Here is a 17,011-nt window from a genome sequence, read left to right on the forward strand (position 1 = left end):
GACTTTATTAATCTGTTGTTATTTTCTCTACCTTTGCCTGTAAGGTGACCTTGATTGTCTTGAAAGGCGCCTATGAATAAAATATATTTTTATCATTATATTACTGAGCACCAGTTAGAAAAAATTATAGCAAGGATAATTTCATTCATGTGCAAAAACTGTAGCCTGGAAATCCAGACCCAAATCTAGAAAGATTTAGGGTTAGGGTTAGACTCACTGAGCAAATTCAAATTGTGCTCTGGCGAGAACTCTGGATTTCCAGGGGACAAAAACTGTGCAGTGGTCATCAAAAAGCAAACTGCAATATCCAAGACGTGCAGGTCAAAGACGAAATGACTTCCAACTTTGTTTGACTTTTGAAGTTGCACAAAGAACAGAAAGTGGAGGCTCATATTAACATAGCTACAAGCTAATGCTTAGTTAGCGTTAGCGTTGAAAAAGCTTTCATGATTTTTGTATATTTAATACTGGCATTATAGTTTTTGAAGAGTGCATTCTGACTTGTTTAGGACTTTAACCTGACTTGGGACTTGCAGTTTTGACTCAGGACTTTAGTGCAGAGACTTGAGACTGACTTGTGACTTCAAAAGACGATGACTTTGTCCCACCACTGAAAAAATAAATCAAATGTTCAGTTGTGCACCTGTTCCTCTTTTTCATTCACCTTATGATGTTTTAAACCAAATAAGCATCAACTTCACTCATGAGTGCTGACTTTCTGTTGCTTCTTACATGTGGCTGTATTTGCGAAATAAAATAAAAAACAAATTAAAAGTATATTTTTATAAAGCCACAGTGACTCAGACCACCCACTTTCCACTATCCTCCATTGTCTACAGTTTTAACTTATATGATATTTAGAATATTATGATAGTAGCTTGGTAACTGCTATTAAATAATGTGATATATGTTCCCTGTCTGTGAAAATATAATGCCATATTTTCACATAATCACCTAATAACTATGTCACAAACAAATTATAATAAACCTATAATCATTTTTTTAACGATCCTATACAATTATCAGTAAAAACTAAATTAAAATCATGATTTAGTCACAATGAATGAATAGTGAGTAGCCTACCTTTCATCACACTGTATGTCTCATTAGTGGATGGCGCCCTCCGGTGGTTAAAATACTCAGTGAAAGAGATTTTGACTTATCACTGCAAACTGCAATGACTCTCTAATTACTGCTCTACTGCAAACAATTTCCGGTTTAAACATGATAACCAAAAAAGGAATCTGTGGTTTGTATTGTCACTTCCCATTTAAATAAAGACATCCTACCTGGGCACTGTTTTTAATCTATTGTATCACAGACACTCTTTACTCTTTGTGTAAGAAATTATAGTAAGTTTATGTGAATTTAATCAGTTATAACACCCAATATGTTGAATACTAGTGTGTGAAATTATGTCAGTATCATCTGTCTGCGTGACACTTATGTGACAGCTGCGTGTCGTTGTAAAATATAAGTCCATAATAGTCTACAACAGGTGAAGTTCCAGTGACACCACATCATGTTGTTACTGTAAATTAGGCCGTTAGTTTTTCCGTAAGTAGGAAGTAAGCTACACCGCTGTTTGCTATGCTACCTTAATGTACTGTAGGATTTTTAACTATTCTTCCAACGAATACGGAAGCGCAAGTAGCTTATAACTCAGGAAGCGGTACTAAACTCATACATGAGCTTTGATAACTGGTTTAATGTGTAGGTGATTACATTCAAAGAGCCAAAGTCACGTAAAGAATAAGATAAATGTGTTATTTTCACTCTTGGTTGTATTATCGACTCGGATACCCCAAAGTCGGAGCTTTATGAGTGTCCCTGAACGCGCCGTGAGTTCCCTGCTGGTTAGTCACTGCTGTGTTGTAAACAGACGGTGTTCACAGACTGACCTCCGCTCCGGGCGGATCCGACCAGAACCGGGACTGACTACCGAAACCCGCGATGGTAAGACCGGAAATATTCTCTGTATCCTTTTTAACACCACATGAAGTACTTTATATAAAGTTTACGTAGTGTTTGTGTTTGTTTAAGCTCCAGTTTCACCTCGACTTTCTTCAGGAACAGTTTTACTTGAGTGACAAAAGGAAAAGAGTCCAAGAAACTTAAACCGAGGACACTTGTTGCACACTTATTAAAGCTATAACCGAAACACAGCTGTCTATTCTATTCTGTTGTACTTTTTGTCGTTCCGGTTTAGTCATTCATGCATTATAAATGTATGGAAATGTCATTTTAAACTAAATAACATGGTGGTTTTCTATTTTTTGGTGCAGTCTTTTGTTTGTATACGTTTTTCTACCTGAGGCACTGAAACCAGCAAGTTTACAAGTATACATAACTGTTTGCTTTTCAGCACTGAGTGAGTATCACCCAGCAAAGAGGAGGGAGCACGACCACTGTATTTTCCTCGAAGTCAGACAACAAGGTGGGTAAAATGTTTAAATCAATATAGAGGGCATCTCTTCAGGTTTATACTATAGAAAACTATACATAGATATTGTCCAGAAGGAATTAATCAAGAGTTTTCAATGGTCAGTATTGGTATCAGTACTTTTGAGTTGAAGCATTGGAAATGGGAAGTAGAAATGTACCTAACAGCCTACATTTATTTAAGTACTGTTCTTAAGTGCAATTTTGAGGTACTTGTACTTTGCATGCTTCAGTATGCTTAAGGGGAAACCACTGTACTTTTAACTCCACAACATTTATTTGATTAATTTAGTCACTTCACAGATTCACATTAGTCATACTAAATGTGATCAGTAAATGTGATCAAAGTGTAGTACAGAATTCAGCTGCAATGAGACATGATCACATCACTCCAGTTTAAGCCTCTTCACACTCGTTCCCAGTATCTTTTAGAATAGATTTTAAGATTTTACTGATTACATTTAAGGCTCTTCATGGTCTCCCTTCTAGCTGTATCTCCGACCTCTTAGTGCTGTACACGCCAGGACGTACTTTGAGCAGAGGTTTTTTGTTTTATCCAGAGGCTTGGCTGAAATTAAAGGTGACAGCGTTTGCTGTCAGGATCCAGAGACTCTGGAACTTGGTCAGCCGAGTCAGTGATCTCTTTTAAATCCCTTCTTAAAACATGCTTTTATCAGAGGGCCTTTCCTGATTTTATTTGAGTTTTTACTTCCTCAGTTTTTATATACTAAAGTCTTTTTATCAGTTCTTTTAAAAGTTGTTGTTTTCAAGTCTTGTCTGTTTTAATTACTGACATGTAAAGCACTTTGTAACTCTGCTTTGAAAAGTGCTTCATAAATAAAGATTATAATCAACAACTAAATTATATGTTTTATTAGAGAGTAAGATAAAACTTTATTCGTCTCCAGGGGGAAATTCATGAGCTACCCAGCAGATGAAGTGTATAAAGCAATAAAATTAGTTCCACCTCCACCAGCTACATCATTTAAGTGATGTATGACATGACATGAATGTATCAGTAATTATAATCCAGTCTTACGATATACATTACACTGAATCAGGCCATTCTGCATAAGGAAAACTTAACATATATTTGGATTAAGTTGAAATTTTCAATGCGTGACTTTTACACATTACAAAGTATTTCTGCACTGTGGTATTTATTTTACTGTAGTACAGGATATGAGCACTTCTTTCACCTCCGCCAATACCTGATATTTTGAGCCAAGAGCCAACGTTTATACATTTTGTTCCATATGTTGTAGTACTGCCGCAGGAAGTCTTCTTGCAGGATCAGACAGATTAAGATCAGCAAATAGACCTCAGGGCAACATGAGAAAGTCAAACTTTCCGTTGACATCAGACCACAGATATTTTTTTCAGGGCGAGCAGCTCTCTAAAAAGAGAAATTACAGCACACATGCTGAGGAAGGCAGAGGTCAAAACCATCACAGGCAAATGGATATACAGCATATATTGGTCCAGTTCTATTTTTATAACTAACTTTTAAATCTCAGCAAGTCAGATAATTCTAACAGAGTCATATTACTGTCTAAATGACAATCCACTGCCTGTAAGCTCTTCATTAGTCATAAAAGTTAAATGCTTTCCCAACATGCTGTGCGTAGGTCCTCTCCTGTGTCCACAATGACCACCCTCGAGGACGGTGACATGAACACCTTCGGCCCAGAGCTGCCGGCCATGTTTGATGGTGTGAAGCTGGCAGCGGTGGCGACTGTGCTCTACATCATCGTCCGCTGTCTGAACTTGAAGAGTACCACAGCAGCACCAGAGATCATCCACCAGGATACACTGCTCAACCGTTACCTGCTTAAATCCTGCCCACTGCTGACCAAGGAGTGAGTGTTTATTAGTATATAGTTTTTAAGACTTACGAGTGATGCACTTTGGACTGGATCATTGGATGACGTCTGCACCTGACATACAGGTGTGAGATTCACTTATATGGCTTTTCAAGACTGCTGTAAAAAGAAGTAATGGAACATCTGACAAAATAATTGACAAAAACAGAACTCTAAACTGAGCTGGTTTGTCAGTTGCAGACTTGATGACTGGGAATTTGACATGACTTTAATGACTAAGACTTGACCTGGAAACTCGGACATGATCTTGGTGACTCTGAGGACTCAACTTGGATTTCATTTCATTGTTATGTCTCCACTTGGTGATAGCCATGGCCTGAAGCAATTTATTTTGGGTTTTCCTTCCACACGTCTATTCATCCTGTCTCATGAATGCAGTATCTCAAGAACGCCTTGAGGGAGTTTCTTCAAATTTGGCACAAACGTCCACTTGCACTCAAGAACGGGTTAGATTTTAGTATTCAAAAGTCACTGCAACCTCATAAAATGCGTTTTGATCATAACTTAAGAATTCTTACTCTAATAATGCTAAAACTTTACACAAATGTCTAACAGGATAAAATGATGAAGTGGTGTCAATTTGGATCTAAAAGGTCAAAGGTCAGCGTCACTGTGACATCGTAATATTCTGCAGAAACACTTTTCTGGCTGTTATTCAGTATTATAACTCAGGAACAGAAGAGGAGACATTTGGTCAGATACTGAATTGGTAGTCTCGCTCACCAGACCTTTCTCAAGAAAAGAAAGGTCTGGCTGCGCCGACTCTCACTTTAAGATTGGAGAAAAAAACACCCCGGCTTTTTTTATTTCTTTCAACCAATCACATTCGTTCTTGGTGGTGCCACATCAACGGTGCACTTGCAAAAATATTGCCGGGGGGAAACAGGTTTTGGTGTAACACGCCCACAAAAGTATCGCCTACAGGATGCGAACCATGGCAGAAAAATGGCTACATCCCTGCAAGATCAAACACCGCAAAAGTTAGTAAAGGACATGTTGAAAACTGCTACACAACCGGAGGTGGTAGGACTTTAGCGGGTGGCTCATTCCTCCCAATGAGAGGCTGATCTATGCAGCGAACTTCCGCCCACTCAGACTACTGAATTGGTGACACTAATCTTGAAAATGTGCTGATTGTATAGATCTTCTGTGCTGACGCGTTGAAGACATGTGTGAAGCATCCATGTGGCTACATGAGTCTGGACAGAGAGGAATGTAAACTGTAACTGCAGCTTGACTGGTTTGTGGAGGTGGAAGTACAGCAAAGTAGTTTACCCACACAGTGAGGAGAAAAAGCAGGTAAACAGCAACTGCAAACAAACAAGGAGCAGTAAAAGTAACGACTCAGACAAAGTCATTCTTCATATAAAAGATTCTAATCAACAACTCATTTAAAAAAAGATAAAACTTAATAAAGAATTATAGAGAGCTATGAGTTCATGAAGTGTCAGACTCACAATGGTCAAGAAAGGATCAAAACAGATTTAGCGGAACCAGACATATTGTCTGTTTTATTACACACATTTTTCTGTCTTACTTTTCAAAACCTGGTGCCTACATTACCCACAATGCAGTGCACGAGCCAACAGTTCAGTGGGAGATTTGGGCATGTTATTATGCTAGTAGCAGCTAATGTAGCCTCGAACCTCAAGCAGATATGAGGTGCAGCCTACAGAGGTCTGGCAGGCTATCCAACTCTACATCTCCAGATATTTTTCATTTTCATACATACATACATGAGGTCTGTAGCTCAAGTTTGCAAAGCTCCCTTTGGATTCACAAAAGTCTTTTATACAACTTGTTTAGTAGTGGTAGTCTCCAATAAATATAAACAAACTTTGATGGAGTTAAGGTTTCTTAGAGAGTCTTTAAGTGTCGTTTTTTTATCTTCTCCGCAATGTGTTCAACATTAATGGTAAAGTTACGCTCTTCATGGCTGCTCGCACATGGATGAGCCGTACATTGACTTGCTCATACAGTACATCCCATGAGCTTGGACCTCAATCACTTAAGACAAGTACGTCATTTTAAAGTTATGCTAAATCTTGTTGGCTTGAGACCCACTTATATCTAACACATTTACAAGTACATGGGAGTAAAGTGTCTAGAATTACATGATTTGTTGGTATTAAAATGTCACCACAAATAAGCAGTCTTCTCCAGCTCAGAGCTCAAATCCAGCTCAGCTGCTCAGTTAAATGACTGATGATGCCTGTGGATCTGTCTGCCACCTCCTATAGTTGGAGTGGTATGTGGCCTGACTGCAGTGTGACAGTCTTCGCTAAGATGCGGCTGAGACATCTTCAGGGTGGAGGTTACAGCTGTGATATGTAATATGCTTTTCTTTAGATACATTCCTCCCCTGTTGTGGGGCAAGAGTGGACATGTCCAGACGGTCCTGTATGGCAAGATGGGGCGTGTCAACACTCCAACGCCCTGCGGGGTCCGCAAGTTTCTCCCCATGCCGGATGGGGCCACGGCGACCTTTGATCTTTTTGAACCTCGTGGAGACCACAGCACAGGAGGTCAGTGGCAACAGCTAGTCTGTCTGGTGAAGCATCAAAGCAACTGGTTTAGGATTTACTGCATGTTTAGGATTTAATCACACAACCACTGATCTTCTGTTATACTTTGAGGGATTATTTTACAGTGATTATTGTTTTGTTTTTTATTTTACTGTTTTTCCTCTTGAGTTTTATCTGCTTGTTTGGGTTGTGGGTACATCACGCTGAAGTAACAAGCAGCTCATACTACAGTTTGCACGAGCAGGAAGACCACTAATGAAATCCCAATAGAGCGAGAATGCCACGCATTTCAGCAGCCAATTAAATCAACATGCAATCACACACACATAATGTGGCATCTACTTTTACGCCTACCCATGACTCCACTTTGAATGTGTCCCCTCTTGTTTGTCTGTGTGTATGTCAGATGACATTACCATGGTAATCTGCCCTGGGATCGGTAACCATAGCGAGAAGAACTACATTCGGACCTTTGTGGATCACTCCCAGAGGCAGGGTTACCGCTGCGCCGTCCTCAACCACCTGGGAGCCCTGCCCAACGTGGAGCTCACCTCGCCGCGCATGTTCACCTACGGTAACAAGGGAAACATCACATGGCAGACTTATAAGTACACAAGTTACAGTACAAACCATAGTGGGGAAGTTCACTTTAAAATTAGAGGAAGAAAAACGAAGCAAAGTGAAACAAAACAGAATGAAGTCAGAGTTGCAACATAAGAACACAATGACAAGTAAAAACAGAGTTTCATAAGTATTTATCACTAGGACACAGTTTTAAAAGTGTCTCTCTTTTATTCAGGCTGTACCTGGGAGTATGCGGCCATGGTGGGCGCCATCAAACGAGCTTTTCCTCAGACACAACTGGTGGTTGTGGGCTTCAGTCTGGGGGGAAACATCGTCTGTAAGTTCCTGGGTGAGAACAGATCCAACCAGGACCGAGTGCTGTGCTGTATCACTGTCTGTCAGGGTTACAGCGCGCTCAGGTTGGTAAAATGAAGAATAAACAGAACCAGGACTAAAAAAATACAAAGATTAGGATACAGGACTGGTGTTTTAAATACCGTGTAAGCATGCATTTATGCATTTGTGTGTGTTTGCGTAGGGCCCAGGAAACATTCCTTCAGTGGGATCAGTGCCGGAGGCTCTACAACTTTGTGCTGGCGGACAACATGAAGAAGCTCATCCTGTCACACAGGTGGAGAAACACAACAAACATTACTGCAGTTACAGATGTGTTAATCCCTTTAACTTTATGACAGTGTATTTTTATCGTTCATAAATTGTAGCATTGCTTTATTCTGGTTGTTGTTTCTCTGCATTAATTGTTGCGGTGGATTTCTGCAGCAACGCACCAAGATAAACATCCATTGAGGGCAATACTTTTTTGGACAAGCATAGACAAGAAATCATTGCTAGATGTCAGCCAAATGCTACAAAATGAGGCTATCAGTGTGAACAAGTTGGAGTTGCTGCCTTAAAAAACATTTCTGACATTGTCTGATAGGTGTTAGGGCTTACCAGCTAAACAAATATTTAACTCCTGATTTGTCTAAAACCCGTCATTGTGTTGTTCAACAGGAGCACTTTGCTCAGCCTGAACTCCAGCCACATCAGTGAAGCAGACGTAAGCAGACTGTACGCAGCCACGTCCCTGACGCAGATCGACGACAGCATCATGAGGTGAAGTTTGGGTGGATTTTATATTTTGTTTCGGCTGCTAATGGCTGCCACAAACTCTACAGCCTCTCATCTGTCACTGATCTTATCACATGATTTGTTCTGCAGAAAATTTCACGGCTACAACTCGTTGAAGGAGTACTACGAGCAGGAGAGCTGTGTGCACTACATCAAGAACGTGAGTGTGTGCAAGTTTGTACAGAGACCCTGATAGATACTCAGTTACTGTACTGTATTTTACATTGTATAATTTAGCCTAGCGACTAGTGGAGATTTCCTCTACTCATATGAAGCCAAGATAAATCACACAAGACTTAACAAATGCTATTTTGTGGAGGCTTTATTGTCTTCGCAATTTATTGTTTCTTATCTGTGAAATTAAAGTAAATAAAAGCTTCCTTTCCACTGAGGGAAAAGGTTTCAGACAGGAGGTCTGCATTACCACGATGTGTAGTTTCATTTCTGGGGAGGTGCACGTCAGGCTACAGTGTAGGGTGTCAATTTGGCGTAGGAGTAAAAATCCCCCTTTAGATTGTGTAATTAACATATTTTTCCTCAAAATAATGTCCCATGATGGACACCAGAAGGAGGGACTTCACCTCTCTATAGTGCTACTGCATTTACAACAACAGTAATACACTGACTAACACACCACTAAACCATCGTCTACAAATACTACTTCTGTAACTACTACCTCTCCTTCCTGAGGCAGTGCTTAACAAACATTCAGACACAAACTGTTGTTTTGTCTCCAGGTCACCGTCCCTCTCCTGCTGGTCAACTCCTCAGACGACCCACTCATTCATCATTCATTGCTGGATATTCCACGCACACTTGCAGGTTTGTGTGAAAAGACAAGATGCATTCATTAACGGTAGATAATTAGGAATATTTGAAGTCGTATTTGATGGTGTTGTTAGCTATAGTAGATTGCTTTGGCCATGATGTGGAATAATTCATCAGTTACAGCAATGTGAAATATTTGATGTGTTTTATGCAAATGCATTTAAAGTAACCCTGACATGGTTTGACATGAAGTATAAAATAATAATAATGATTTGGCCAGTCTTTATGGCTAAGTCACCTTCATTGGCACATAAAAAAAGGTTGTCGTGATAGAAAATCCTTCATCAGAGTCTCATGATTAAGTGATAAAGACTGTTAGGTAAGTTTCAAAACAGCCTCAGTGGACCAAACAGAAAAAAGGTCACACATTAAAGCAATATATGATGATAAAACAATAATGTCCACACCTTCTACAAACAGCCACGTGGAAATATGCAAGTATGATCTCCTCCCTCTGCACTTTGAATCATGCAGCAACATGTGGAGGAGTCACTGAAACTGTTGCTATGACGACTCATATTGTTTTGAATGTTTTGCGTGTTTCCTACAAAACGAACGGGCACAACAGTGAAACATTGTCCTCGCAGTGACACAGATTCAGGCCAGTGTAGAGCAGAATGAACCCGTTGTCCCTCCTCTGCTCTGGAGCCGGACACTAGAGCCGCAGTCTTAAGTGTTGATAAAGTCTTGTCGCAGCTATCTGCTCAACACCGCCCAACCCAGACGGTCTTGTTGAATTTTTCAGGGCCATGTGATACGACTAGGCTGTTGGATCATATATATAGAGCAGTGTGTGTGTGTGTGTATGTGTGTGTGTGTGTGTGTGCATGTGTGTGCCCTGTCTTGCCTCAGTAGGTCACATGCACTGGCCCCTATGTGTGTAAATCAGTGTGAGTAATGACTTAAACCTTGACAAGTGAAATTCTAAACTAGTCCTCAGTGGTGGAAGGTAACTAAGTACATTTATTCAAGTTCAGTACTTCAATACAATTTTGACATACTTTACAGAAATATTTCCATATCGTGCTATTTTATACCTCTACTCAACTACATTTTGGGGGAATAATATTGTACTTTTTATTCCCCTATATTTATTTGAAAGCTTTAGTTACTTTGCATTAAGATTTCTAATACAAAATATAAATTAAACAACATTAAAGTGATGAAAACATTAATGCATCAATAATTATTATCCAGTAAAATAAAATATATGATTCTGGAATGGGCCATTATGCATAAAGAGTAGTTTTATTTTTGGTGCTTTAAGTCTATTTTTGATGCTAATACTTTTTTACCTTTAAGTATGAGTTTGAATACTGTACTTTTACTTGTAACAGAGTATTTTTACACTGAAGTATTGCTGCTTTTACTGAAGGAAAAGCTCTAAATGCTACTTGCACCACTGCACTTATTATTAATTTAAGAACATAGAATTGCAACAAAATAAGTGATATAGTTTTATAGTTTGCCTTCAAATATTCAGTAAAAACTAAACAAAAATGATTTCTCATTTCTTTAGTTTGTGAACAACAACAGTAACTCAGAGTGAGATTCAGATTCTGTATACAATATTAATAGTACCCTGGGATCTATATATATATAAATCAACAGGTGATTTCCTTCTTTTAGCAAAATCCTAAATGATTGAGTTGTTTTTTTTCCACCTGGACCTTTATGCTCTGCCATTTCTCCTGTAATCATCACGCTGTAACTGTGACAGGCTGTTATGATACCACAGCTATCACACATTCACATATACGGAGTTTTTTGTTGAGCTGCGAGCGTCACGTAGGTTTACATTACCAAAGGTTTATGACAAAATCACTTGACGACACCGACTCCCATGTGTACACGGTGAGAGAGGAGAGGGAGAGACGCTGTGCTGCTGCCAGAGGAGCCGCTGAATGAGTTCCCTCTGAGCAGTAAGTCACTAAAAGAGTCTGAGAAGTCTGGAGACGCCACAGTTTATTCCACACTACTGAAGCTGCTCCTCTTTTTGGAACCACTGTGGAGTTTCCAATTTTACACTTACAAACCACTGAATAACTAAATATTGTCACGGGTGTTCGTAGTTCTTAATAATTTTGCTTTTCCAGTTTGGTGATGATATTCTGCACAACCCTGGAGATAAGCATTATAGACACTGGTGCTGGTTTTAATGCCTACCAGATTAACCCTCAATATCTAGCTGAACTTCATTGTGTTAATGTGTGTGCAAAAAAAAATGTTACGGAGGAGAGAGTGTGTCGGTGGTGTAGAGTAACAGAAAGGGAAAGGAGGACTTCTGTGCAGGGGCCGAGCTTCTTGGCCACTGGCCTCACAGTCAGTCACCTACACAAAGCAGTGGAGCTTAATTATTTACCCTCACACTGAGAAGATCAGGGTGCCTTTAATTACCAAATGACTGGAGATGCTTGACCAGGAAAAAAGACTAATTGGCCCAATGAAGTGCAAAAAAAAGTTACGACCTCTTAAACACTTCCGCAAAAATGTTTCCGCTGTGCAGTCTTTACCAAAACTATCTGTTTCTGTGATTGTGCCAAATAGTGTCCATCTAATCCAAACTGAGACTATATAGAAGACATGGTTGTAGGGTCCAGGTCAGCTTCTCAGGTCAAGACTCTGCTGTCCATTTACATCTTAAGGAGAAGGGGCACTCCTTTGAGGACAGCACCCACCTACAATGCATTCTTAAGAACCCTCCCCAGATGGCTTAACACCCATTCACACCCATCTGACTCTAACAACACACATGATGGCTGGGTGGGTTAATGACTTGCACATGACCTTAGCAACTCTGTAAATGGATCACACCCACACAGGGTTTAAAGCCTGTGACTCTGCACCAGTCTGTTAGAACTGCACATTCACAACTGTATCACAGAAATAGAAAACTGGTCAAACGTGGAGAATCACTCAACCCTGCCAAGACACAATGTGTCCTTATCACTAAAAACCCAAACCTGCAGTCAAACAATGTCAACCTTACACTTAATAACCAGAAAATAAACATTAGTAACACAGCAACGTTCCTTGGGCTAACTTTCCAGCAACATGACCTGGACAAAACACATCGATTACCTGGAACAAAAAGCAAACGATAGACTGAACCATCTCAAAGTCCTCTGTGGAAAGCATGGCGCATTATCCTCAACAGTCATCAAAGTCTAACTATCATACATCCGACCACTTCACACTTCACAATACTCTGTATTGGATCTGGATCACCATCTTCGACAACCAACTCCAACGTCTGCAACTGGCACACAGACTCTTAAGCCTGATTTATGGTCCTGCATTGACTCAATGACGTCGCTACGTTGTTGCCGTGACGCCGTCGTGAACCCTTCGAACTTCTCCGTCACTCCGTTTCATCGCGGTGCAATTCACCGCCAGAGCGGTAGGAGGTTGCGTTCCTTTCCTGAGTGGTTGTCGTCATCTCTAGTTGATTCTTTGTTTAGCTTCCGGCTTTTCCGGTCACAGAGAAATGAACGCGGAGCACGGACAGACGGCTCTGGCCGTATCCATATCCGTATTGAACGTTGAGCATAATGGCATATATATAATGAGCCTTAATACTGCAACATCTACATCGCAACAGAAGATGTTTAAAGATGGCGGGGATGGCGCAATCTGGAAATACGGAACCGGAAATGCGTTGCTACCAAGCAAACCAATCACAGTCCTGCTGGTTTGCGCTGGGTCTGCGTCGCCTCGACGTGTAGTTACATTTTTGGGGAGGTGCACATCAGGCTACGCCGGGGGCTACGGCGAGCCTTCTGCGTAGCCCCATACCCTACGACGTAGCGACGTCGTTGATTCAATGCAGGCTCATAAATCAGGCTTTACAGACACCAAACAATAGCACAGAGATATTTGAAGACTGCGTCCAACAATCCTGCCCTCCAGAAAACCTTACAGGAAACAGATGTAACAGCTGCCAACCCCTGTCATTCATTCTACAGCTGGCCAAATCTCTCCAACCACCCAACCCACCATTACCAAGTAATCAACTATACTATTCCACCACTGCTGCCTAAAATCACCTACATGCACACATACACATTAATGTAAATAACACACACCACACACACACAAGCCCCCCCATTCTCTCTTCCTTTCCATCTGTCCTCCTCTTGTTTCGTGCCTTGGTCTACATGTATCCTCAAACCTTTAAAGTTCTTTTGCTTCTTCCACCTCTGCCATCAACCAAGACCACCAACGATGGATAGAAAAGGTTAGAAGCCCTGAGCTATCCCACCAGGCTCATGGTCTACTATTTGTTAGTCCGTGAGAACTGAAGAAGCCTCTTTGATGAGAGGTGAAACGTCTTCAAGAAACTCAAGCAAGTCCAGTTGCTTACAATATACCACTTAGGATTACCATGACCTGAGAATCTTCACCAACCTACCAAAACTACCTTTATTCAGCATAAAGGTATAGCAGTACCTACGCTCCACAACCCCACCCTCTTGTCCAAATATGGTCACTTCTGGCTTCAAAAACCAAGATGGCGACGACCTAAATGCCAAATTCAAGGCTTTAAACAAGTAGTTCACAAACCAGTGAGCGACAGCTTGGTCTATGTCCATTTCTTTGACACAATCTATGCCCAAAATAACCTTTCATCTCCCTGTTGATGTTTTGAAGTGAACAGAGTTTACAGTTGGGTGCAGGGTGAAAATTTATTTACAAGTATATAACAAGTTTATCTTTTTTCCAAATTCCTTAATTGTCACTACTAATATATTTATCAAAGCTGTTGTGTTTTCCTCGGTTGAATATGATTTGGTGGTTCTTTGGCCGACAGATCTAGTTGGTGAGGTTAAACTTTACACAAATTAACCATGTCATGTTGGTGTGATGATTGGTTCAGTAGTTTAAATGGCTGGCACACAGACAACCCAAACAAGCTGAGTAATAGAAAGACATTAAATTATCGTACCTCTCCTTCTGTTTGTAGAAAAGATGCCCAATTTGATATTCGTCTTGACCCAACACGGAGGCCACCTTGGCTTCTTTGAGGGAGCCATGCTGTTCCCTCAGCCCCTCACCTGGATGGACAAGATCATAGTTGAGTACACCGACTCCATCTGCCACTGGGAGAAGAACCGACCGGCCTGCCAGAGGAGCAGCCACCAGGACATGAACTCCTCCTGCCTGCAGAGCACAGGGGCGACAGTCAGTGGGTAACATACTGTACACAGACGTCTGGAGACAAAACAACAGACTAAAACTACAAAGTCTTGTATTAACTCCTGCATTGCTGTGCTAATGGCTTTACGGTTTAGTAAATAATTCTGGGAAAAGTAGGAAATCACTGAATGGATAAGAAGAAGCTGAGTGGAAGTGGGTAACACCAAGCTATACACTGAAACCCACATTAGACACCTGTAACAAGACCCCATGGTGAACTGGTTCTTCCTCTTGTTCCCAGTTAACCTCCAGTGTAACACGAGTTCACCCTCTGCAGGTTTTTGGCAGCTGCTGCTTCTTGAGTCTGGAAAGCAGTGTGATATAATTAGTGGGGGACATACTGATATCAGAGAATGAATGTGACCTTTGACCTGCATGTAGAAAGAAGAGAAATGTTTGTTTTTCTACTTGAATTAAAACTGAAAACTTTCCTACAAAACTTAAATATAAAGTCAGATTTGGCAGCTAAAATAAATTAAATCATTCTCAAAACTGTAAGTTTATCTTAGTGTGAAGGACACAGTCTGAAGCCTTAAACCTTTAACCATAATATACTTTAAAATATACGTGAAAACCCACATCAGTTAAAGTTTGAAGAATTATATTTAGGGTTGGGTCCCATACTCGCAACTTTTAAGGGTGTGGACTTACATAACATTAGTACTACCAAATACTGATCTGCGTCAAATTGACTTGTGCCAAATTTTAGTACCATAAGCCCCGTTTCCACCAGACACTTTCGGTATGGTACCTTTGGAACCAAAAGTCACCCTTCAGACATGGTACCTAGACCCTAGGTCCATTTAGCGTTTCCACTGCAAACAGTACTCTTAAATGTGGGCGGGGTTGTTGTTTATCGTCTACAGAACGAAGCTGCACACCGACATTTTCAAAACAAAATAGAACAGGCTCAGTGAGTCTCTCTCCATGGGATATTTAAAAATAGCGGGTTTGTGCATTTAGTCCTTCTCAGGCAAGCTCAGGGGTTTAGTGTTGCTGGAGCCCACAGGAACGAAGCTCTGTGACGCTTTTTTTCCCCTCAGAGTGAGGATTACAATATATGCAGTTCACATAATCCAGTTGAAATGAATATATATTTTTAAAGGCTTGAAGATCCGAGCGTCTGTCATCCAAGAGTGGAAATAAAAACTAATGCAATGATGAAAATTGTCATATTGAAATTTAGGGTGTGCTGATGGATTCGTCAAATCATCAAGCAAAGTGACCGTCACTATTGACCAATCAACAGACTGCAGTGTTCACAGCTCCACCTTTTAGTACCAGATCTGTGTGCTAGGTGCCCCAACAGAGGGGGGACCAAAAATGGGGACGGTACAGAACGGTTTCATTGGTACCATCCACAACTTTTCACAGAGGAAACGGAAAAAAAGCATTCCAAACTGAACCGTACCGCACTGCTTGTTGGAAATGGGGTTTTTGAGTACATTTAGGTGAAAAAGTAACTTAGAGTATAGAGAAAGAAAGAAAGTGAGAGAGGAAGACTGTGTCACCCCTGCAGCTTGTTGAAGTCACAGTGAGTCAGGGCAACAGCAAACCAAAAGCAGTTACATTTTTACAACTGAAACTACACTTTTGTTTGAGTGTAGAGTACCGAAAAATGGTACCATTAGGTACTGGAGTTGTATTCCGTGTTCTGGTACCGTACCGGTATTGGTTTAAATGTGACCAGTACCCAACCCTAATTAATGATTCCAGATTTAAACTTGTAAAGTTCATGACCAGATTTAAGTGCCTTAATATGAATATGAATCTGCAACATATTTGGTTTTTGGGCTTGTGCTACCTCTGATCAGCAGCAGCATGACACGATTTATGGTTTACAGTAGTGATTTTCAGCTGTTGCTCAACATAACATCTGTCCTGTTGAGTCAAACTGTAAATTAAATTTCCTTGAAGGTATACTATGCAGGAATTGTCCATTAGTGTCTGTAAAAAAATGGCCAGGAAAAAATGATTTACTGTTTGGAACGAGCTTTGTCTGCTTGACGTTGTGCCTCGTTTTTTGTCTTTTCGGCGCTCTGTCTGTGGTTTTCATAGCTTTCTCTTGGATGCATGCTGCTTATTGTCGGACACCAAGTTGCTACATTTTTATAAAGTCCAGACCTCACGTGCGCGCTGTTCCCAGGAACGTGCCGACCTCAGCAAAATAATAAAATACAGGCAGTGTAGTCTCTGCGATTTTATGAGTCTAAACAGTTTTTTAGGAAAATCCTGCATAGTATATCTTTATATTGGTATAAAATGATCTTGTTAGTTTCCATTAAGATAAGTCTTCAGTTTCATTGCTGGAAAAATGGGTTAAATAACACCCAGTTTGGTTTATTTGTATATATTGAGGCATAATTTGACTCCAGTTTTGCACTTTGCATTTCCATTGTATGCAGTGGACCATTAGCCGGCACTGTTGCTGCTGACATTCAA

At 40.5% G+C, this 17,011-nt stretch overlaps 1 protein-coding gene across 3 annotated transcripts; it reads left to right on the forward strand.

Moving 5' to 3' along the window:
- Positions 1–1,805: 1,805 nt before the first annotated feature.
- LOC117262626 (monoacylglycerol lipase ABHD2) lies at positions 1,806–16,057 on the forward strand. Of its 3 annotated transcripts, none has more exons than XM_033635672.2 (11): positions 1,806–1,956; positions 2,366–2,441; positions 4,071–4,301; positions 6,675–6,850; positions 7,257–7,424; positions 7,650–7,833; positions 7,953–8,045; positions 8,429–8,530; positions 8,636–8,705; positions 9,283–9,367; positions 14,337–16,057. In XM_033635672.2, exons 1-11 carry the CDS (start codon positions 1,821–1,823, stop codon positions 14,564–14,566), a joined length of 1,551 nt encoding a protein of 516 aa, XP_033491563.2. In that variant the 5' UTR covers positions 1,806–1,820; the 3' UTR covers positions 14,567–16,057. The 3 variants fall into 3 exon arrangements, with proteins under 3 accessions (XP_033491563.2, XP_033491564.2, XP_033491562.2); XM_033635671.2 differs by having other exon boundaries at positions 1,885–1,956; positions 2,366–2,437; XM_033635673.2 differs by lacking the exon at positions 2,366–2,441 and having other exon boundaries at positions 1,874–1,956.
- The last annotated feature ends 954 nt before the right edge of the window (positions 16,058–17,011 follow it).

The sequence above is a fragment of the Epinephelus lanceolatus genome, chromosome 5 (genome assembly GCF_041903045.1).
Source record: "Epinephelus lanceolatus isolate andai-2023 chromosome 5, ASM4190304v1, whole genome shotgun sequence".
Taxonomy (NCBI): Eukaryota; Metazoa; Chordata; class Actinopteri; order Perciformes; family Serranidae; genus Epinephelus; species Epinephelus lanceolatus.

Coding starts and splice junctions, on each gene's coding strand:
- LOC117262626 (XM_033635672.2), top strand. CDS start 1,821: ATGAGTGTCCCTGAACGCGCCGTGAGTTCCCTGCTGGTTAGTCACTGC. Junction 1,957..2,365: donor GACTACCGAAACCCGCGATG/GTAAGACCGGAA, acceptor TTTGCTTTTCAG/CACTGAGTGAGTATCACCCA. Junction 8,531..8,635: donor ATCGACGACAGCATCATGAG/GTGAAGTTTGGG, acceptor TTTGTTCTGCAG/AAAATTTCACGGCTACAACT.